Genomic DNA, 22,612 nt, shown 5'->3' with positions numbered 1-22,612 from the left:
TCCTTTGGACCTGACAGGCTCATGTTAGAGCACTACATTAGGCAAAATTTCCCTTCTATTCTTAATGTTTTCAGTAGCTAATTTTCAGAAGTGGATCTGGCCATATCCTTCTTTCCAGTCTGTCTTAGTCGGGAAGCTCTACTGAAACCTGTCCACCCTGGGTGACCCTGCTGGTGTTTGAAATACCAGTGGCATAGCCTTCAGCATCACAGCAACACTCAAGCCACCACAGTATGATAAACGGACAGACAAGTGGTGGTAGGTGGTGGGAGAGTAGGAGTCTGGGACTGTGTCCTTCACAGACAGGAGAGTGAAGAGCAGGCCCTGCTAAGTCAATGTTGAATTAACAGCAGTGAAAATGGGCTGCACTCTAGGAAGGCAGCTGAGGATAATATGGTAAAGTTAGTTGGCATCAACAGGTTTTCCTGGTGCATGCCCATCTCTGGCCACAGGTCATGCAGCATTCCCCAATTCCCTTTGACAAATGTGAAGAAACAGCTGGGGATGGTGAAGCACAGCTTGGGCATGTTTTCTGTTTTCATCTGCCTATGAGGCACCAAGACCTGGGTCTAGAGTCCACCAACTACTATGTTTATTTTGATATAGACATGGATAAGGCGTAAGATGTGGTGTGCATACCGTGTATGTAGGGAGTGGATGTCAATACAGGACCACGAACCACAGGTCCATGCTGTCTCAAGGAATGGGAGGAAGTGGGCAGGAATTTATTCCCTGAAGGGCTTTTTCCTCTGTGCCACACTGTTACTGCTGTGGGGAGTTACCGGGGATGAGCTGTCCCTGGTATGGTGCTGATGGCTGTAAGGAACAAGGCCAGGGATTGGCAGCCACTCCTCTCACCCACAGGGTAGACCAGTACTACTCCATGCCCAGGTAAGAGGCTGCAGCACACATCCCCTTTATGTTCAACACTTCTCCATCAACCAAGGACCCGACATGGGAGGACCGATACCCAGGTGGGGCTCAGGGACCTGATGGAGAAGGGAGTAAGGGTGAGAGGGTGGAAGTGGGAAGGGACCAGGCAGCAGTGACCCTGGTTCTGCCTCCCCAGACCGCTCCACGATGACTGTGCTGTTGCCCACTGTCTACGAGTCGTTTGAGGAGTGGAAGGAGTAACCACAGGGAAAGCGGAGCAGTGACTGTTGAGACCCTCAAAAACACCTTTGTTGAAGCCTCTATGTCCGTTGTCCTGAAGCTATTCCCCCAGCTAGAGGGCCAGGTAGAGGGCCAGAGTATCTGGTGGTGTTGACTGGACCTCTTGGTGCCATCTCTGTCCTTTCCTTAGGGCACAGGCTGAATTACACCTTGAGGTAACAGCCCCAGGGAAGCACCGAAGGGTGGTCAGACTGTGCAGAGAGCAGAAAAGGGAGAGAATCTCTTCCCACTCCTGCCCTGTGCCTGCCTTCTTTGTGTCCTCAGGTGGACAGTGCAATTGGAGGATCCCCACTTCCCAATCAGTTCTATCTGGCTATTTCATGAGGTGCCTGCTATGGAGCTGACCATGATCTGAGCCACCTGCATCCTCAAGCAATGTCCTCTATGTGGCCCAAAAGCCCCATCCCCAACCTCTACCTGACAGCTACACTGACAGTCCTATTTTGCCAGGACCCGAGACTCTAAGCCACACTGATACCCAAAGGCTGCTGTTACTGTCCTTATACCCTACAGCCTCCCGTGCTCTGAACTCAGATGCCTTGTAGGCTGTGTCCTGACCTGAAGCCTAGTCTCTGGGTGGCCCTAGCTTGGAGGGATGAATTAGTGTCCTTGTCCTCCCCTCTGTTTGAGTGGATGCTGATGGGGCTCTGCTCTTGCCTCCTAGGCCAGGACATTTTCGTCTGTGGGTTGGTAGGAGCCCTGAGTGGAGTTACGCTGTGCAGCAGCGCCACCCTGAAGCGGAACTTGTACTCTGACCTTAACAAGCTTGGCTCAAGGACCCAAGCACAGAATTAGTTCCTTCAGGGATGAGTCGGGGAATTTGCCCCTTCTAGAGTACTTTCCCTGACCTAACATCTCTCTGTGTTAGTCACTTGCCCGTATAAAGCACTGTTTGTTTTTGATTTCTAACAAAGTTCTGACACACAGGCCCAGTGTAGATCACAGGTCTTAACGTGAAGCTCTTCCAGCTGGGGCCAATGATTTTTTTTAACTTTTTTATTGTGGATAGGTGAAAATTTACAGAGCAATTTCATTTTCCATACAACAGGTCATACACATTTTGTTTCATTACATTGACTGCAATCCCCATATAATAGCGCTCTTCCCACTTCCTCCCTGTGTCCTTCTTTCCTATGAATTCCTGCCCCCTGAATTATCTCCCTATGCAAATACTGCCTTTTTGATCTCCCATGATTGATCAAGGAGCTCTGATAGCATAGTGCCTAAGGCACTTGACTGCTAACTAGGAGGCTGACAGTTCAAACCCACCAGCCACTCCTTGGAAGGAAGGTTGGGCAATGACTACTTCTGTAGTGATACTGCCTCGGAAACCCAAGGAGGGGTCGCTATGCATCAGGCTGACTCGATGGCACATAACAAGAAGATTGATCATGCTAAGGCATTTACCTACCTGGTGTAAATGTTTACCTCATACACTATCTGTTGTTTGGCTGGAAGCCACAGTAGTAGATTCAATTCCAGGCCCAAAGGGTGACTAGGGACCATAGTCTCAAGGGTTTCACCAGTCTCTATCAGACCAGTAAGCCTGGTCTTATTATTTATGATTTTGAGATTTGTTCCACAATTTTCTCCCATTCTATCCAGGATCTCCTACAATGATCCCTTTGCGAGTGGTTGACAATGGTACCCAGAAACCAGCTAGTTCTTCTGATCTCAGGGTCATGTAGGCTGAGGTTTGCATGGTCCACTAGTCCCTTGGACTAATTGTTTCCATTGCCTCTTTGGTTTTCTTCATTCTTCTTAGCTCCACATGAGGAGAGAGGGGACAGTGATCCTTTATAACTTTCATAGCCTAGTCTCTGGGTCACTGATCTATCTATGGCTCATGTTAAGCAGTGTTCTGTGTCTCATAACCATTCCTCCTAACTGTGAACAATCAACGTGAGTATTCTCTTGGTCATGTGGCTGTTGTTGCTGTTAGGTACTGTCAAGTCGACTCCAACTCATAGCAACCCTGTGTACAACAGAACAAAACACTGCCTGGTTGTGTGCCATCCTCATAATCCTTGCTATACTTGAGCCCATCAAACCCCTGAAAAGTGTCAGTCGATTGAAGCAGTTGGTCTGGTTCTGCCCTGAGTCTTCTCGAACTCTTACTCAGTCTTTGTGGGTGGCTGCAATAGTTCTATACTGCCCTGCAGGAAAAGGTGTCTAATGAGCTTTTAAGACCCTGGGCATGGTTTTGGTTCTGTAGGTTCAGAGGTGTCCAGATCCCATTTGTATTGTTTCCAATAGATCTTTCAGAGGGTGGGGAAGTGTCTGTAGCAGGCTCCATGTGGTTAGGCAAATGGGAGTAAAAAGACATTAGCAAGGAATAGTGTTATAATGTCCAATCTGTACGTAGTCAAGTCCTAGGCCAGTCTTCTTTTTGACTGAAGTGGCATCTGCTTTTCAAGGGGCCAGTACCTGAGCCTCAAGGCTAATCTTTCAAATTATGTAGGGAAGGATGATGTTAGAGTATAGGAAAAATGATTTCACTGGAGGAGAAGCAGAATGAGAGGACATTCCACACCAAGGGCACAGCAGAGGACAAGCACAGACAGGAAAGTGAATGTGTTATGACAGATGCCCCAGCTATCTTCTAGACCTCTGCCTGGTGGGAAGAATTGGGAGTGTGTGTCCAGTCAAGATCAGAAAATAAAGGTTTAAGAACAGCGTTGTATAGTTTATGTGGTAGATCCTATGGAGACTGGACAGGAAGGTAAATTAAAGCTAAAGGTTAACAGAGAAAATTGCCCCTATGTTAATCTGAAGCACCAAATACCTTATTTTACTCAATTTTAATGCAATATTAATAAACTTGATATATACCTTTAACATTTGAAAACTACTTTCTTTTCCATTCAATGATACAAAACTACATTGAGATGGCATTCATAGAAGGTAGTAGAACATTATGTACTGAAAAATACTTATTAGTAGACCAAATAAGCTTTAAAAAAAAATAAAATAAAGCAATCACAATTAAGTTACATAAAAGCTAAAAATATAAACTCTGAAAAAACAGTGACAATCTACTAATTGGGCAAACAAAAAGAATAGAAACAATTTCACTCAATCATTTATTTCAAAAGGTACACCTATGAATCAAAGAAATACTTATCAAAGAGTGTGAGGTGGCCAGGTTTGTTGGTAGCTTGAGTTACCATACACAGCTCAGACCCAAACCCTATATTGGAGTTTCTAAATTGAGATATTTAGGCAATTCACATCTTAATCATGGAACTAGCTTGAGCTGAAATTCAGTCTTGGCTCTGGATATAGTTCAATTAAACCTCAAAGTCTCTTCCCAAGAGACTTACTAAAGTAAGGCAATGGCCAACTCAACCTTCCCAGCCAACATTTTCAGAAAACACCATGGCAGAAACACAGGGTCTGATGTATAGCACTCTCTTCTGAGTTCCAATGATTCAGAACATGTGCAAAGCTAGCTTTCTTCAAAGTTGCAGCATTATATATTAAGTTACCCTGCAAAAGCAGGGGCAAGCTTCCTCTTTTTGACTTAAATGTCATGAAATGGAGAAAAAAATGATAATCACCATCAGGGGAATTTTACAGTTGAGAATTTTATCACCTAATGTTTCATTAGAAGCCATCATGGGAAAAGAAATGCCAGAAACATATTGCTAGTTGTCAAGTCTTTCTGAGTTGACTTAGCTTTTCTAGATAGACTGCCTTGGACTCCCCTAGAGCCTAGAAATGGACTCTTAAAATAATTCTATTCAGTTATCTGTATGAGAGAAACAAGCCCCTCTACTGACATTGGTGACTGAGGTACAGGCAGATACCTCCTAACAGAAATCACCTTCAACCTAAGGCTGGGGACAACAAAGGGGGTATTTAGGAAGCACATGGTTTCTAAGGAGGGATACCTCTCATGGCACTGTATGCCTCCTATACTCCTCACCTTCCAAAACCTGGGTTGAGAGATGCTTCAGCCAGCCCACCCTCATCTCATAGTACTAGGAAAATATATTTCAAATATTCTATCTTCAAAAAAAGATGACCTTCTAGAAAAAAAGTTTTCCTATGGTGTGAGATATTTCCTTCAGTCCAACTTCTGAAGTGAACCTTAAATTGTTTACTCTTTTAGCATGTGTTGTTATGGGCCGTCGAGTCAGACTCGACTCATAGTGACCCCCCTTGGGTTTCTGAGGCAGTATCACTACAGAAGCAGATTGTCCAACCTTTTAGGAATGGCTGGTGGGTTTGAACTGCCAGCCTTCTGGTTAGCAGTCAAGTGCCTCAGGCACTACATGACCAGCACTCCCCTCTTTCAGCATAAGAAACATTATTTCTGAGAGGCTACAGAGAAGCTGAACTAGTGTGGAGTCCATGACAATGCTTATGTGTCCACTTGCTGCCAACCTTCTGGTTCCTTAAGCCAGTCTCTCTTCCTGTTCTCTGTAAGAGCAAAACCTAGTATATATAAGGCCATAGTAATCTGTGACCAGAAAGAGCTGTGTGAAACGTCAGTTAAGTCACATTCAGATGAATAAACAAAATGGCTTCTTTGCAAGAAGACACTCAACTACTGTGGAACCTTTTATGTGAGGCAGATACAAAGACCATGTCAAGGGCTCTCTCTCAAGTAGCTCAGTTTTCTTGAGGAGACCACACAGAGACATCAGATACTGACTGCCTTGTTTTGCTGATGTCCAAAATGAACAACATTGTTCTGAGCTATTAAGAGTATAATGGAAAGAGCCAATCACATGGGGTAGGGCAGTTAGGAAGGTCCATGGAAAAACTTGAGTTGGGCCCTGAATAAACAGGGAAATTTAGGGAAGGTCAAGATAAACAAGAGAAAGGAGAGTAACCTAACTAAAGAGGTCATGGGACACACCAAGGACAAAGGCACAGAGGGGCACTCACCTTCCAAAAGAGAGAGAAAAGGGAATAAAATAACCAAGGTCTCAAGGAATGTTAGAAGACCTTGGTAGAAAAGGGGGCTCTTGCCTGACTGGGATGAAGAGAAAGAAAAGTGGGAAGGGGGTCAATGTGCAGACTCCTCAATTGCAAAAAGTCTCTAACTTGATTCTCTAAGCCATGAGAGATTCAGACAGATGCTTCAGACCAGGGTATGTATTTCAGAAAAATCAGTCTTGTCTCCCTATGCATATGAGAGAAGAAAGATGGCATTCAATTAAGGTGGTTCTTGGGGTAAAAAAAAAAAGTCCAGGTGAGATGTTTAATGGGTAGGGGTAGTAGGGGTAGAAAATAGAAATAAAGATTATAGTTGGAGATATTAAAAGAAAAAAATGGTTAAGATTATTGTGGTAAGAGATAAAAATGGTAATAAATGTATACAGTTTTGAGCTCAGATGACTAAACAAACTGGGCAGCTGAGAGGGACAGCTTAACAGGCAGAAGAGAGAATTCAGTTTTAGTGACAACATGACAACCAAGCTGAAATTCAGCACAGAGTAGGACTGGGTATTTCTGGGAACTATGCCAAGGATAAGGAGTTGAGAGTCACTCACTCAGAGAATGAAGAACAGATGAATTTCTGAGGAGACAGTCAAAACAGAGACCTGCCTTTCACAGCCCTCTCCCCCAGCAGCATAGGCAATGATAAAGAAGTCCTTAGAAACAGGAGAGTTTGTCAGAGAAACCAAAAAAGGGGAATTTCACTTTGGATGCTCAACAGTATCTACTTCTACCATGGACAAGACTAAACTCAGAACAAGTCACTGGATTTGGTGATCTGATAATTGGTATCTTTTGGAAAAACACTATCAGCAGAAAGACAGAAGATAAAGTGAGTTTGCAAAGGTTAATAAAGACAACGAATGGTATGAAAGTGGAAGTAGCATTTACTGGAGAAATTAAATAGTAGAAGGAATAACAAATAGGATGGATAGGAGCAGAGGCAGGGTGTAAAACTGGGCTCATATGAAGACAGAAGGGAAGGTGCTAGTACAGATGGGCACACACAGAAAACAAGAGGCGGGGAGGCAGAGAGATAGCAGAATAGGAGAGAAAAAAGGGAATAAAATAACCAAGGTCTCAGGGAATGCTAGAAGATCCTGGTAGAAGATTTCCCATCTTGGAGCAAAGTATTATAAGACAGGTATACAAACAGAAAGAATGATGCCAAGAGGAATGTGATAGTTTTATGTCAACTTGGCTGGGCTTGGATTTGAGTGGCTGAACACTGAGATGTAGTTACTCCCCATGATGAGGCTGGTAATTAACTCCATACTGGAATCTACTGGAGCAGCTGCGTAGCTGCCTTAGGGATGTGGTCTGCTTCCAGTATATATGCAGCAGATGTATGGCATGCTTGGACCTTGCATGTAGCTGAGTCTTCATTTAACAGCCTGCCATGTTTCCTGCCTATCTTGGGACAGTCTCTGGACTTGAACTAGCATTAGGACTGTGGCTTTTTACTTCTCGACCTTGGGTATGTCACATTCAGCAGCCAGCAGCTGCCTGAGTTAAGAAAAGCCTTCAGCTTCAGTGGCCTGGGATCAAGAGGCAGAGGTGAAACCCAAGGTCGAGAGGCTGTCACCTGCCCCTAAAGCTGGCACTTTGAACTCAGATTTCTGGTCTCCAAACCTGCAAGAAAATAAATGTCTATTTGTTGAAGCCATCCACCTGTGGTTATTTTCTGTTAGAGTGGTACAAAGTAACCAAAACAAGGAGTATTCATTCATTCCTGATCTGCATAAAGTAGGTTAACTGCCAAGAATGAAAATTTCAACTCAAAGCCATGGGCCATTTTAAACAAAATGGAAGCTAGTAAGACAAATAGGATGATCCCTTCTTCCAGACTTGCTTCTAAAAGATAATTCATTTATCTCTTCCTTCCCACATTCTTTGCATTTCCCTGAGATTACTCTACTTCAGTTTTTCCTTTGCAGAAACAACTCTCTTCAGGCTCTCTATAATAGAGGAACAACACTAGAGCAGATTTATATAAACTAACAACAGTGTGATCCAATACACTACTCTTTGTGTATCAGGGAAGCCAATGAATTTCTTAAATTTTAATGTCCCCTGACTGAGATAGAAGAATTTTTACTAATTACTTTGGCGTTTTATATCTGGTAAGAACATCAATCAAATAATGGCAAAATGGTCAGGGGGTTCATTTCTAAATATAAATGTTTTTCTCATTTTAGGTGACAAAGGCAAACAGAGCTTGAGAGAAACTTGTTTCATAAGTGCTGTTTGAAAAAAAATGTAGAAGAAAACCAGAACCCTCCTACGTTGTTTTCTGCCACGAAGCACGAACCTGTCTTACATCAAAGTTTCTTTTGAGTACAACTGCAAGCAAGCATGGAACAACACACTGATGTTTCATTAATCATAACCATATCTAAAAATTTTGCAATGGGAACAGGGATTTTATGGGTTTATGCCCAGAAACTTGAGTTCAGTTTTATGCTTGGTACAACCGAATGGAAGTTGATTAATTTTGTCTGAAATTATATGAAATATAAGAACAGTGTTAAGAAATCATGCTATACAGTTTGGACTTGCAGGCAGTAAAAGCACTTTTTCAACTTGCTGTTTTGGTTTGCTGCTGAAGTCTTGGATGAGAATTGTGTGTTCAAAAAAGCCCTTTGCCCATCAGCATTCACCATCTTCTATGTCTTTTGAAAGGCACATCCCCCAAATAAGAGTCCTTGGTTGAAAAGTATCTGAACCTTCAGAGTTTGCTCCTAGGTCTGCAAAGAGAAAGAGCAGTGCAATGCTACTGTCAAGGGGACTCCACTACAGAGCCAAGGCCCAAGGAAGGGTGGTTGGCAGCAATTGCCTGCCTAGGGCTGGGGTCTCCCTTTGGTCACAGCTGAGTTCCCACCTACTCCTTCTACTCACACTCAGAGAGGAAAGGATAAATAAAGAGAACACATGAGCACAATTTCACCAAAGTGCAGGTGCAAAATCCTAAGCAATTCCCCGTCCTCCACCAGCCCGGACTTGCCACCATATCCCAGAGGAGGAGGTGTCTCTTAGGTCACAGTACTTTTTTCTTCATTTCTCTTGATTTTACAAACAAATCAGCAGGGAGGACAAGGTTCTCAAGGAAAAAAATTTCAAATCTGAAACGAGAACAACACAATCTATTGGTAATGTTCATCTTTTTCCAGAGGACTATACCTTACTGCTTTGTTTTTAGGGGAAAAAATTATCTTATAAAAGTTGTAGTTCAAGTAAAAATTCAGAATTAATACACTCTGACCCACCAATAAACAGCAATTAATAAAAATAAAAGCATAAGAAATTATCTTAAAAGTCAGTTTAACATAGCTGCTGAGGCTTGCTTGTGTACAACCAAAGATCTCATGGGATGTGCTTCTTTAGTTTAGAGGTTTCATGGGACATCCCAGTTAACTGCCTAATAATGTGTTTATTAGTGCTTCTGTTCTACCTCCTATATCACTGTGTAGGGCCTTAGCAGCTTCTAAGAGGCCATCCAAGACACAACATTTGGTCTCTATTCACCTGGAGTAACAGAGGAAGTAAGAGAGTCAGGAATATGAGCAAGACAGAAAATATGTGGTTAATTTCCTCCATGAACAACTGCCTCCTTTGCTATAAGACTAGAATAACTGGATGGTACCTGGCCATCAATACTGAAAATTGTGATCAAAGACTTCATAGAAGTACCCTGATTAAGAAGGGAAAATGCAAAACAGAATGTAAAATTCTCATGGACCCTAGACTTTCTGGAACCTTGGAGGGTAGATGAACCCCAGAAACTACCACTCTGAGAAAATCTTTAAATGTTAAACCAAATATATCTTCTGAAGTCTCTTTAAAACTGTACAACAGCTTAGCTTGACTAGTAAAAAAAAGGTCTGCCTTGAGCATTATGCTCTTTAAGAACTCTCTATATTGGGTTAAGGAGCTCTGGTAGCACACTACTTAAGGCCCTTGACTGCTAACCAGAAGGCTGGTGGTTCAAACCCACCAGCCACTCCTCAGAAGGAAGGTTGGGCAATCTACTTCCGTAATGATACTGCCTCGGAAACCCAAGGAGGGATCGCTATGAGTTGGGGCCGACTCGATGGCAAATAACAACAACAACATACTGAATTAAATCAACAACAGCAACTTGGAAGATTAGATAGGAACCTTAGAGGGCACTGAGTTTATGTTAATGAGGGAGAACAACTCAGAAAAGATAAGAATGGTTACAGAACTCTAAGAATGTAATCGATGTCAATAAACCGTACATGTAGAAATTGTTGAACTGGTGTATGTTTTGCTGTGTATATTCCCAACCACCACAAAATAAGTAAAATAAATTTAAAAAGTTTGAAATAATAACAATACATAGATAATAACAATACACCAGAGACAGATAATCTTGGGGAAGGGAATATGGGAAACTTGATTTTCTGCTTGATATCATTCTGTATTGATCATCATTCTGAATGAATTATGTGTGTATACTTTTTATGTAGGAGAAAAAAAACTGATAAGGAAATAAAAAATCCTTAAAGTCAATTGTCATGGAAACACTAGGCTAGGACAAATTTGTGAAGGTGATCTCTATTGGGTTAGCTAGCAAAGATGTTCTGGGCTGAGTGGCTGGTTTTCTACTTGGTACAAATTATATAAGTGAATTCTGTTCCCTGCAGAAAATCTGGGAATACTTCACCATTAGGTACTAATTGTTCATTGCCAATGTCCTCACTGTGGCTAAACAGCAGGAGCAAGACGTGCGGTAACAGGGCAATGAGACTCCATTGTTGCCAGTCACAGAAACAGCTCTTGCTGCTTTGGGGTACATGGAGGGCTTTTATTTCTGGCAGAGGCCATGGACTGCTGTACTCAGGAAACTGAGTCTACAGGTCTGAGGGTTTATGTTTAAGACAGGGCTGATCTAGAGAGTTGGAGAGAAGAGAATCTAGTGCTTTGTTACTGTAAGTGTGGTTCCTGGTGACTTGATGTCACCTGGGATCTTCTTAGTAATGTAGGTGCACAGGCTCCACCCAGACTTAGTGAATCAGAATTTGCTTTGTATCAAGAATTTAAAGGTGACCTGTATGCCTAATAACACTGGTGAAGCACTGGGGTAGTGAAGGGCTTTCAACCAGTTCAGTCACGGCTGACTCAGTACAACTGGAACAGATCTGTAATTGCAAAATTTGGATGAAGTGAAACAGTAACTGGAATGGGAAAAATTAAGGGCCAAAGTCCTGGAATGGAAGACACAAAAGAGGAAAAGCAAGCCCTTTTGGGAATCTGATATGGGAGAGTGGATCACTGACAGGATTGTGGAGAGCACCACACATTCAAAGTGGGGCCATCAGCTGCCATCTTTGAGTGGAGCACTGCTATCTCCAGCCCTGCTTATTAAAAGATTTGGTTACTTAGACTTCCAGTAAGGTGGAGGAACAGATGGACAAGATAAACAGACCCTCTTCAACAAAGAAAAGAGAAATCAAATGATAAATATACAGAATATAATCCCAGACCCTGAGCTTTGAGGAAGTATACAGAAGTAGATTAGGCACCACCAACTAGTGGAAAAACCTGAATGAAAACAGTGAGTATAGAGATAGTCAAAGCTGCGGACTGTCAGCTACTCTGATGGCAACAATAGCCTGAATATTTCTCCAAGTAGTATTGGGACCTGACAATTGACCTAAAGATTAGCCCTGGTCACCAGGGCTGCAGGGATGACTGCACTGGTAGCCTATGACTAGGAAAGGCAACAGCAAGGAGGGAGACAACCTGAGTTGTGGACTTTCAGCGGTCCAGAGGGCGCAGCCATTTTGATTGTTTACAAGTGGTGGCCATTTTGGATATTTAAAGTGACCGAGGGCACAGCCATTTTGAATGTTTACAAGCAGTGGCCATTTTTGATATTTAAAGTGACCAGGGGCACAGCCATTTTGAATGCTTGTAAGTGGCATCTATTTTGGATTTTAAAGTGACAGCCCTCTCATCCTGATTCCAGGAACCTAAGAATAGGCTCTGTTTGCCAAGGATAGCAGGGACATATAGGAAGCTGACAACGGGAAAGGAGACAGGTGGCGAGTGTACAAATGCTGCCAACTAGTGAATAGAGGAGCACAGCACATTACCCTGCTTATGTAGGTAACATACAAAGAAAACAAAAATCATGGGCAAGTCACTCCAACATACAATCACCAATTAAATACAAACATAAAAACGTCACAATGCCTTGGAGACAATAGAGCATCACAGTCCACACAAAGAAGATAAAGCAGGAGAAACAAGGGACCAGGATACAGACCCAAAACATATCCCTGAGGAAGACGCAGCATTGGAACTCTCTGATAAGGAATTCAAAGGAATTATATTTAAGTACCTTCAACAACTCGAGAGACAGATCAAGGAAAACACTGACAAAATTGAGGAAAACACAGAGAAGACCAGAGAACAATTTTGAAAGACAATACAAGGACAAAACGACAGAATAAATGAAAAACAGAAATGATACAAAATCTACAGACACAAATGCAAAAGATGAGTACTGAATTTTCAGAAATAGGTAACACATTGAACAAGCAAAAGAGTAGAATTAAATCAATGGAAGACAGAGTTAGTGATATTGAAGACAAATACCTGAATACTTCTTTGGAAAAGGATCAATTAGAAAAAATATCAAAACAAAATGAAGAAAGCCTAAGGTTCATGTGGGATACCATCAAAAGGAATAACCTATGCATAGTAGAAATTCCAGAACAGGAAGAGACAAACAAAACCACAGAGAAAACTGTTGAAGATTTGTTGGAAAAGAATTTTCCTACTATGATGAGAGATGAGAATATATCCATTCAAGAAGTCCAAAGAACCTCAAACAGGATAGACCCCAAAAGAAAATCAGCAAGACATATCATCATCAAACTCACACAAACCAAAGACAAACAAAGAATCAGGAAAGCAGCATGGGAAAAACAAAAAGTTACCTACAAGAGGCAACTGGTAAGTTCAGATTCTCGGCAGAAACCATGCAGGCGAGAAAATGGGATGGTATATATAAAACCCTGAAAGGGAAAAAAATTTCCAACCAAGAATTATATACCCAGCAAAACTGTCCCTCAAATTTGATGGTGAAATTAGGATATTTCCAGATAAGAAGAAATTAAAGGAATTTGTTAGAACCAGACCAACCTTACAAGTGATGCTAAAGGGAGTCCTTTGGACACAGAACCAACAAAAGCAAACAATACCTGACCATTAACACACATGATGACATACCCCAGAAACCAACCCAGTTATAGAAGTATCCAAAGTAAATAAGCCTACGAGATTGTAAACAGGGAACCAGAGACATCAAATGGCAAATGAGGGCACTACAAACCAAAAAGAGGGGAAAAACTGTGCAGTTACAGAACTTCTAAATGGTAGGGCGGTCAAGACAACTACAAGATAAAACGGATTGTTCTATACTTAGGAAGAAAACTATAAACCACAGGGTAACCTCAAAGAAAAATGATAAACCTTCACATCAAAATGAAAAAAGAGGACCAGCACAAATATTTAGAAAATACTAAAACAACAGCAACGAAGGAAGTGATAACATGATTCATGAACAAAACGAGCTCAACACAGAAAATTATATGGAACAAAGAAATCAACACCATGAAAAAGCATGTAACAAATGACAACAACAAATCCATACTTGTCAATAATTACATATCTGGCAAGGGACTTATCTCTAAGATTTACAGAAAACTCCAATGCCTCAACAGCAAAGCAATTAACAATCCAATTGAAAAAATGGGCAGAAGACAGGAATAGACACTTCATCAAGGAGGATATTCAGGTGGTCAGCAAACACATGAAGAAATGCTCACGATCATTAGCCATCAGAGAAATGCAAATCAAAACAACAATGAGATACCATCTCACCCCAGCACTGATGGCAAGGTTCAATGAGACAGAAAATAACAAATGCTAGTGGGGATGTGGAGATTGGGACTCTCATACACACACTGGTGGTGGGACTGTGAAATGATACAACCCCTGTGGAAAGCAGTATGGTGATTTCTTAGAAAGCTGGAACTGGAGATACCATTTGACCCAGCAATCCCATTACTAGGCATATATCCTAGAGAAGTGAGAGCCAGGACAGGAACAGATATAAGCACACCCATGTTCATCATAGCACTATTTACAACAGTAAAAAGATGGAAACAACCTACATGCCCATCAACAGAAGAATGGGTAAACAAACTATGGTACATACACACAATGGAATACTACCCAACACTAAAGAATAATGTAGAGTCAGCAAAACAGTGCATAACATGGATGAACTTGAAGGACATTATGCTAAGTGAAGTAAGTCAATCACAGAAGGACAAATATAGTATTAATTCATTGTTGTGGAGGGCAAGGAAAAGTTTATATATGGAAGGAAACTTTGTTGGTTGCCGGGGTGGGAAGGAAGGGAGGGAACACTGTAAAAAAAAAAAAAGAAAAAAGAAAAAAGAAAAGAAAGAAATGAATGCATCAACCCATGTCACTTTAGTTTTGTGTATTTCACTGTATATATATTTCAAAATGTATTAAAAAAAAACCCAAAAAAACATTTGGGTATGTTCCAGCTTTGCTTAGTTGGCCATGACTGAACTGGGAAAAACAGGTTCAAAGCGCTGGCAAAACACACATGACTGGGAGTCTAGGGAGTTGCTATCAGGACCTGATATTGCCACCCAACTGAAGTGAGAACTTAGATCCTGGGCCCCACTTTCCTTATCTGTCAAGGAAAGGGAGTGACTATACAGTACTTCAAGGTGGCTTTCAGCTTTACCACTGTATATTATATAGATACAGATATATATGAATATCTACTTTGTGGTCTGAAAAGAGCCAGGGCAAAGGCAACAGCACCCCCAGAATCATCTACTGCTGTCATGTCAGAGGCTAGACCGATCTGAGGCTGCACATCCCTTCCATGGACCTGGCTCTTCCCTCCTTACCTTCTGGTCCAAACGCTGGTAATCACTGGCCTTGGGTCGCCGAATGACTTTGGATCTTTTTCCTTCCAGGACAAAAGCAATAATCTGGGGAAAGGAAAAAGAAAATGCTTATAGTAGCATTGTACAACTAACTATTTAATGGGGCTGATGCATTCACAGCTGTGTAATGGGGTGACCTCCCTGTGGTAATTAAGGTTGTTGTCAACTTGGCTGGGCCGGGCCGAGTGGCTGGGCAGCTGGATGTAGTTATTCCCAATGGTGAGACTGGTAATTTAACTCCATGGTGGAATCTATTGGAGCAGCTGAGTAGCTAGCTGCTTTAGGGATGTGGCCTACTTCCAGTATATAAGAAGCAACTTTGAGGAAGGTCTCCAGCTGATGGCACGCTTGAACCCTGCACATAGCTCAGTTGCTGTTCAACAGCCTGTCGTGTTGCCCTGCTGATCTTGGGACTTTAATGGACTTGAATTAATGGCTTACCATGTGGTTTGGTAATATCGGGACTGTGCCTCTTCATTTTGACCTTGAGTTTGTCAGCCTCAGCAGCCAGCACCTGCCTGAGTGAAGAGATGCCTCTAAGTTCAGTGGGCTGGAAGCAAGAGGCAGAGCTGATGCCCAAGGTCTAGGGGCTTTCACCCAGACCCTAGAGGCTGGCATATGGAACTCAGACTTCTAACCTCCAAAACTGTAAGAGGATAAACTCCTGTTTGTTAAATCCATTCCATTTGTGGTATATTCCTGTCAAGAGTGGCATTATGTAACCAAAACACCCTCCATAGCAGGTTTTCCAGAGGCAAGCAATTCAAGGAGCCACTGAAGGGGAAGGGGGCAAGATAACTATTAGGAGAGAGGAGGAAAAAGAAGGGCTTTCATGTGCCTTGGTGATGTCTTTGTGAGAACTCAAGGGTACCATCAGCCTGGGATCCTTCTAACCAGAGTTCTATCTTACCTAGAGCTCAATGGGCTCAAACATGTCAAAGATCATGGAGATGGCACAGGACCTGGAAAAGTTTCATTCTATGATAGATCAGGTCACCATGAGTTGGAGCTGACTCAATGGCAACAAACAACAAGGGATATTAGGGTGCAGTTTCACAGGGTATGTAAAACAGGCTTTAAGCAGCTCAAAATGACATTCCTTGGACTGTTTTTTAAACAGATGTGTAAAAATGAGTTTGGTGCTAGGGGGCTCTGTGGGCTAACAGGCCTCAGGCTGTTACAAAGTAAACAATGTAGGGCTAACACAGAGGTCAAATTTGGCTAATGTGTATAACTACTTAACAGGAAACAACAGATGGAAGGAGGCTATTTTGGGTTGCAGGTTTTGGAGTTTGCATGATTTACCGGGGAGCTTTTATTTCAACATATAGATGCAGCACTGCAGGTACTTCCTTGTTTACGACAAGAAGTACCAAAGACAGCTACCCGGCCAACTGAATGGATGAGAACAGTATATGTGCCTGTTCTGGTTGCCTTGAACAACCTGGAGTTTATCCTCTTACAGTTTGGGAGGCTAGAAGTCCAAGTTCAGAGTGCCAGGCTCTAGGGATAGGTGAAAGCTCCTCAACCTTGGGGTTCAGCTCTGTCTCCTGCTCCCGGCCCACTGGAGCTAGAGGCTTTTCTTCACTCATACAACTGCTAGTTGTTGAGACTGACAAACCCAAGGTTGACAAGTAAAAAGGCACAGCCCTGATGTTACCAAACCACACAGCAGGCCATTAATTCAAGTTCATTCAAAGTCCCAAGGTCGGCAGAGCATGGTAGGCTACTGAACAACGACATAGCTACATGCAGGGCTCAAGCATGCCATAAGCTAGAGACTGTCTCCAAGGCTTCTCCTTATATATAGGAAGCAGACCACATCCCAGACCACATCAGTTGCTTGTGGTAGGTCCCCCCATGGAGTTGACTGCCAGTCTCATCATGGGGAATAACCACCACCAGCTGCCCAGCCACTCATCAAGGCCCAGCCAAGTTGACATACAAATTTAACCACCACTGTGCCCATTCCAAAGAAAGGTGATCCAATAGAATATGGAAATTAAAGAATAATATCATGAATATCACATTTAAGTAAAATGTTGCTGAAGATAATTAAAAAAAAAAAAACAGTTGCAGCATTATATTGACAGGGAACTTCAAGAAATTAAAGCTGGATTCAAAAAAGGATGTGGAATGAGGGATAGATATCATTGCTGACATCAGATGAATCTTGACTGAAAGCAAAGAACACCAGAAAGATATTTACCTGTGTTTTACTGACTATGCAAAAGCATTTCACTGTGTGGATCATAACAAATAATGGGTAATATTGACAAGAATGGGAATTCCAGAACACTTAATTGTGTTCATGAGGAACCCATACATAGATCAAGAGACAGTCTGTCAAACACAACAAGGAAATATGGCATGGTTTAAAATCAGGAAGGGTGTAAGTAAGAGTTGTGTCCTTTCACCATACTTATCAATCTGTATGCTGAGCAAATAATCCAAAAAGCAGGACTATATAAAGGAGAACATGGCATTTGGATTGGAGTAAGGCTCATTAACAACCTGCAATATGTAGATGACACAACCTTGCTTGCTGAAAGTAAAGATGACTTGAAGCACTTACTGATGAAGATCAAAGACTACAGTTTGAGGTCACCTTTCAACAGGAAAAAAAAAATCCTCACAACTGGATGAATAAGCAACATTATGATAAATGGAAAAAAGATTGACGTTGTCAGGAATTTCATCTTACTTGGATCCACAATCAACACTCATGGTAACGGCAGTCAAGAAATAACACATATTGCATGGGGCAAATCTGCTGCAAATAACCTCTTTAAAGTATTAAGATGCAAATATGTCATTTTGAAAGCTAAGGTGTGCCCAACTCATATGTTTTCAATCACCTCATATAACAACAACAATATGCATGTGAAAGCTGGACAATGAATAAGGCAGACTGAAGATGCCTTTGAATTGTTGTGTTGGCACAGAATACTGGAAGTACCATGGACTACCAGAAGAATGAACAAATCTGTTCAGGAGGAAGTAGCCAGAATGTTCCCTGGAAGCGAGAATGGCCAGACTTCTTACCTACTTTGGTTATGTTGTCAGAAGGGACTATTCCCTGGAGAAGGATATCATGTTTGGTAGAGGGTCAGAGAAAAAGGGAAAACCCTCAATGAGGTGGACTGACACTGTGGCTAGAGTGGGTTCAAGCACTGAGAACGGCACAGGACTGGGCAGTGTCTCATCCTTTTGTACACAGGGTCTCTATGAGTTGCAGCCAACCCGATGGCACCTAACACCACCACAACACTCATGAGCTCTTAGTCAAAGGCTACTAAACTGATGGATCTACTCACTCATCCTCAGAGATCTGTCAGGAGGCTGAATTTTCCAGACTTGGATTTTTTTTTAAAGTCATTATCAATAATTATTTCAGATTTTAAAATACACACTGTACATAATTAAAAAAAATAACACTATAATAGTTAATGTTATGTGTCAACTTGCCTAGGCCAGGAGTCCCAGTATTATTTCGTTTTGTATTTTGTAATCAAGTTATTATCCTCTATCTTGTGATATTATGCAAATTAGGTAATTATTCACTTTCTGTTGCAAATCCTAACCTCTATATGTTAATGAGGTGAGATTAGTGAGGGATCTATTGTGGGTAACAGCTTTACAAAAGGGCATGACTCAAATCACAACCTCACACAAGTCATGTCCTTACTCAAAGTTTCCTTAGATGTGTGACCTGCATCTAATACGTATATAGATGCTTTGGCAAAGCTTTCCCTTGCTCTGGATCCTTTATCTGGCCTGTCAGCATTTGACTTCTGGTCTTGGGACTTGAGCTAGTGGCTTGCCTATGATCTGCTGATTTTGGGATTCAACAGCTTCTACAGACAACCAGGAAGGTGTCTAAATTACAACGAATCACTCCTACCAAAAGCACCACTCCTCCAATCTGAAGAGATCTCACCATTTGCATCTAAGCCACCCACTCCAGGAAAACATTATCCTTTACACCTCCATTTGATGAGATTAACCCAGTTGTGACTGAAGAGTCTCTATCTGAGATGGTACCTGGGGCATTGCCTGGGACATCGCCCAAGGCAGACATCTTTCAAGACATTGCTGAATGTATCCAGGACTGCCTCCTACTCCTGGCCCACTGCTAGAGGCATTTCTTCACTCAGACAGCCGCTGGCTGCTGAGGCTGACAAACCCAAAGTTGACAAGTAAAAAGGCATAGTCCTGATGTTACCAAACCACATAGCAGGCCATTAATTTAAGTCCATTTTAAGTCCCTACATCGGCAGAGCTTGGCAGGCTGCTGAGTAACAACATGGCCACATGCAGGGTTGAAGATGCTATAAGCTAGAGACTATTCCCAAAGATAATTCTTATATACAGGAAGCAGACCACACACCCAAAGCAGCTACTGAGCTGCTTGTGATAGATCCCACCACGGAGATGACCGCCAGTCTCATCATGGGGAATAACTACCACCAGCTGCCCAGCCACTCAACCAGGCCCAGCCAAGCTGACACACAAACATAACCACCACTCTTGGTACCTGGTATGCATCTATTGATCTGGCTAATGCTTTCTCCATACCTGTATCAAAGGATCACCAGAAGCAGCCTGTCCTCAGCTTGTAGGCCAGCAATACACCTTCACAGTCCTACTTCAAGATATAGCAACTCTACAGTCCTATGTCATAATTTAGCCCACAGGGACGTTGATCGTTCTTCCCTTCAGAAGATGTGACACTAGTTCACTACATTTTATTTTATCCCAATTGGACCTAGTAAGGAAGAAGTATCAATGACTTTAGACTTATTGGTAAGACATCTATATGCTAGAAGATGAGAAATTAACCTGACAAAAATTTAGGCACCTTCTTAGTGAAATTTCTAGGAGTAAAGTAGTGTGGTGCATGTTGAGATATTCCTTATAAAGTGAAGATAAGTTGTCACATGTGGCTGCTCTTTCAAAAAGGGGGCACGATGCCAGGTGGGTGTCTTTTGATTTTAGAGTATGCTACTTTAGCCTATCTATTAAATGACTAGAAACGCTGCTAGGTTTGAGTGGGGCCCAGAACTAGAGATGGCTCTGCAATAGCTTCAGGCTGCTGTGCAAGCTGCTCTACCACTTGGGTCATACAATCTGGCTGACACAATGGTGCCTGATGTGTCAGTGGCAGATAGAGATGCTGCTTGGTCTTTGGAAGATTCCTATTGGTGAACTGTAGCTCTGACACTCACCATTCTGAAGTAAAGCTCTGCCATCCTGACATGACTTTTAAGAAACAACTTTTAGCTAGTTACTGGGCTAGGAGAGATTAAATGCTTGACCATGGGCCACTAAATCATGCAACCTAATGTGCCCATCATGAATACTGTCTGCCCTGTACTGTCATAAAGTCAGATGTGCACAGCAGCACTTCATTACTAAATGGAAGCAGAATATTCGAGACTGGGCTTGGGCAGGACCTGAAGGCACAGGTTAAGTGCATGAGGGAGTACTCCAACTGCCCACAGTCTCCACTCCTGTCACTTACCTTCCTTCTTCCAGTCTGCACCTATGGCCTTATGGAGAGTTCCTTATAATCACTTGACTAAGCAAAAAGTTATACCTGGTTTACAGATGGTTCTTCACAATAGGCAGGCACCACTAGAAAGTGGACAACAGTAGCACTGTAGCCCCTTTCTGGGAACACCCTGAAGGACAGTGGTGAAGGGAAATCCTACCAATGAGCAGAACTTCAAGCAGTGCACTTGGCTGGTCACATTACTTGGGAAAAATGACCGCATGTGCAACTGTATATGGGATTCATAATCTGTGGCAGTTTGGTTAGATGGTCAGTGACTTGGAAGGAAAAAGATTGGAAAATTGGTGACAAGTACGGAAAGATGTATATGAATAGAAGACCTCTCTGAATGGGCCAAGAACTAAAGACATACAAGTCTCACATGAATATTCACCAGACGGTGACCTTGGCAGAGGAGGATTTTAACAATCAAGTGGACCACGTTATGTAGAAACCAGTCATTCTCTTTCCCCAGCCATTCCTGTCACCGTCCAGTGGGCTCATGAACAAAGTGTCCGTGGTGGCAGGGATAGGGGTTATGCATGGACTTCTACTTACCAAGACCCACTAGGCTACTGGTGAAGATCCACTATGTCAACAGCAGAGACCAACACTGAGTCCTCAATATGGCACCATTCCTCAAAATGATTAGCCAGCAGCTTGGTGGCAGGTTGATTACACTGGAGCACTTTTATCATGGAAACAACAGTGTTGCATTCTTACTGACAAAGATGCTTACTTAATCTGCATATGGATCTACCTTCCATGCATGCAATGCTTTTAACATAACTACCATCTGTGGACTCACAGAATGCCTTATCCATTGTCATGGTATCCCACACAGTATTGCCTTGCATCAAGTGACCACTTCACAGCAAATCAAGTGTGGTAATGGGCCTATGCTCATGGAATTTACTGGTCTTACGACATTCCCTGTCACCCTGAAGCAGCTGGCTTAACTGAATGACGGACTGGCCTTCAAAAGACAAAATCACCATACCAGCTGGGTGGCAATACTTTACATAGCTGAGGTAATGTCCTCCAAAAAGCTATAATTGGTGTAAACCAGAATCCAATATACAGTGGTGCTTCTCTCGTAGCCTAAATTCATGCATCTAAAAGTCAAGGAGTAGAAATGGGAGTGGTATCCCTCACTACAATCCCTAGGACCCCCTCACAAAATTTTTGCTTCCTGTGCCTGGTGCCATGCGGTCTGCAGTTTTACTTCCAAAGGGAGGAATGTTCCCACCAGGAAATACAACACTGATTCCACTGAACTGAAAGTTAAGAATGCTACCAGGTGATTGTGGCTCCTCATGTTACTGGATCAACAGGCAAAGAAGGGAGTTACCATATTGGGTGGTGTGATTGATCCTAATTACAAGAGAAAACTGGATGGACATTACATAATGGAAGAAGAGTTATGTCTGTAATACAGGAGATCTCTTATGGCATCTCTTAGTACAACCATGCCCTGTTTGTAGTCAATGAAAAAGTATAGCAATCCAGTTCTGACATAACTACTAATGGCAGAAAACCTTCAGAAATAAAGGTTTGGGTCACCCCAGCAATTAAAGACCCATGACCATAAGAACTGCTTACTGAGGGTGAAAGGAATACCAAATGAGTGGTGTAAGAAGTTCGTCCTAATGTAAAATGGTACAACCATTGTGGAAAGCAGTATGGCAATTCCTTAAAAAGCTGGAATCAGAAATACCAATTGACCTAGCCATTCCATTACTAGGTATATATCCTAAAGAAGTGAGAGCCATGACAACAAACATATGCACACCCATATTCATTGTAGCACTATTTTCAATAGCCAAATGATGGAAATAACCTAGGTGTCCATCAACTGAGGAATGGATAACCAAACTATGGTACATACACACAATGGAATACTATGCAA

General features: G+C 42.3%; 1 protein-coding gene and 1 pseudogene across 1 annotated transcript in view; one reads left to right on the top strand and one right to left on the bottom strand.

The window, feature by feature from the left end:
* The first annotated feature begins 393 nt into the window (after nucleotides 1-393).
* LOC103203826 lies at nucleotides 394-1,968 on the top strand (annotated as a pseudogene).
* A 9,368-nt stretch (nucleotides 1,969-11,336) lies between these two features.
* TGOLN2 (trans-golgi network protein 2) overlaps nucleotides 11,337-22,612 on the bottom strand; it is a 19,134-nt gene continuing 7,858 nt past the window's right edge. Inside the window, exons 3-4 of the mRNA XM_007948904.2 lie at nucleotides 15,111-15,194; nucleotides 11,337-11,351 (exon numbers count right to left, since the gene is read on the bottom strand). Coding sequence (XP_007947095.2) covers nucleotides 11,337-11,351; nucleotides 15,111-15,194 — 99 coding nt within the window. The remainder of the gene's footprint in view (nucleotides 11,352-15,110; nucleotides 15,195-22,612) is intronic.

Source organism: Orycteropus afer, unplaced genomic scaffold (assembly GCF_000298275.1).
Source record: "Orycteropus afer afer isolate SDZICR_OR568_19922 unplaced genomic scaffold, OryAfe1.0 scaffold00231, whole genome shotgun sequence".
NCBI lineage: Eukaryota > Metazoa > Chordata > Mammalia > Tubulidentata > Orycteropodidae > Orycteropus > Orycteropus afer.
This window is presented reverse-complemented; position numbering and strand designations above follow the sequence as displayed.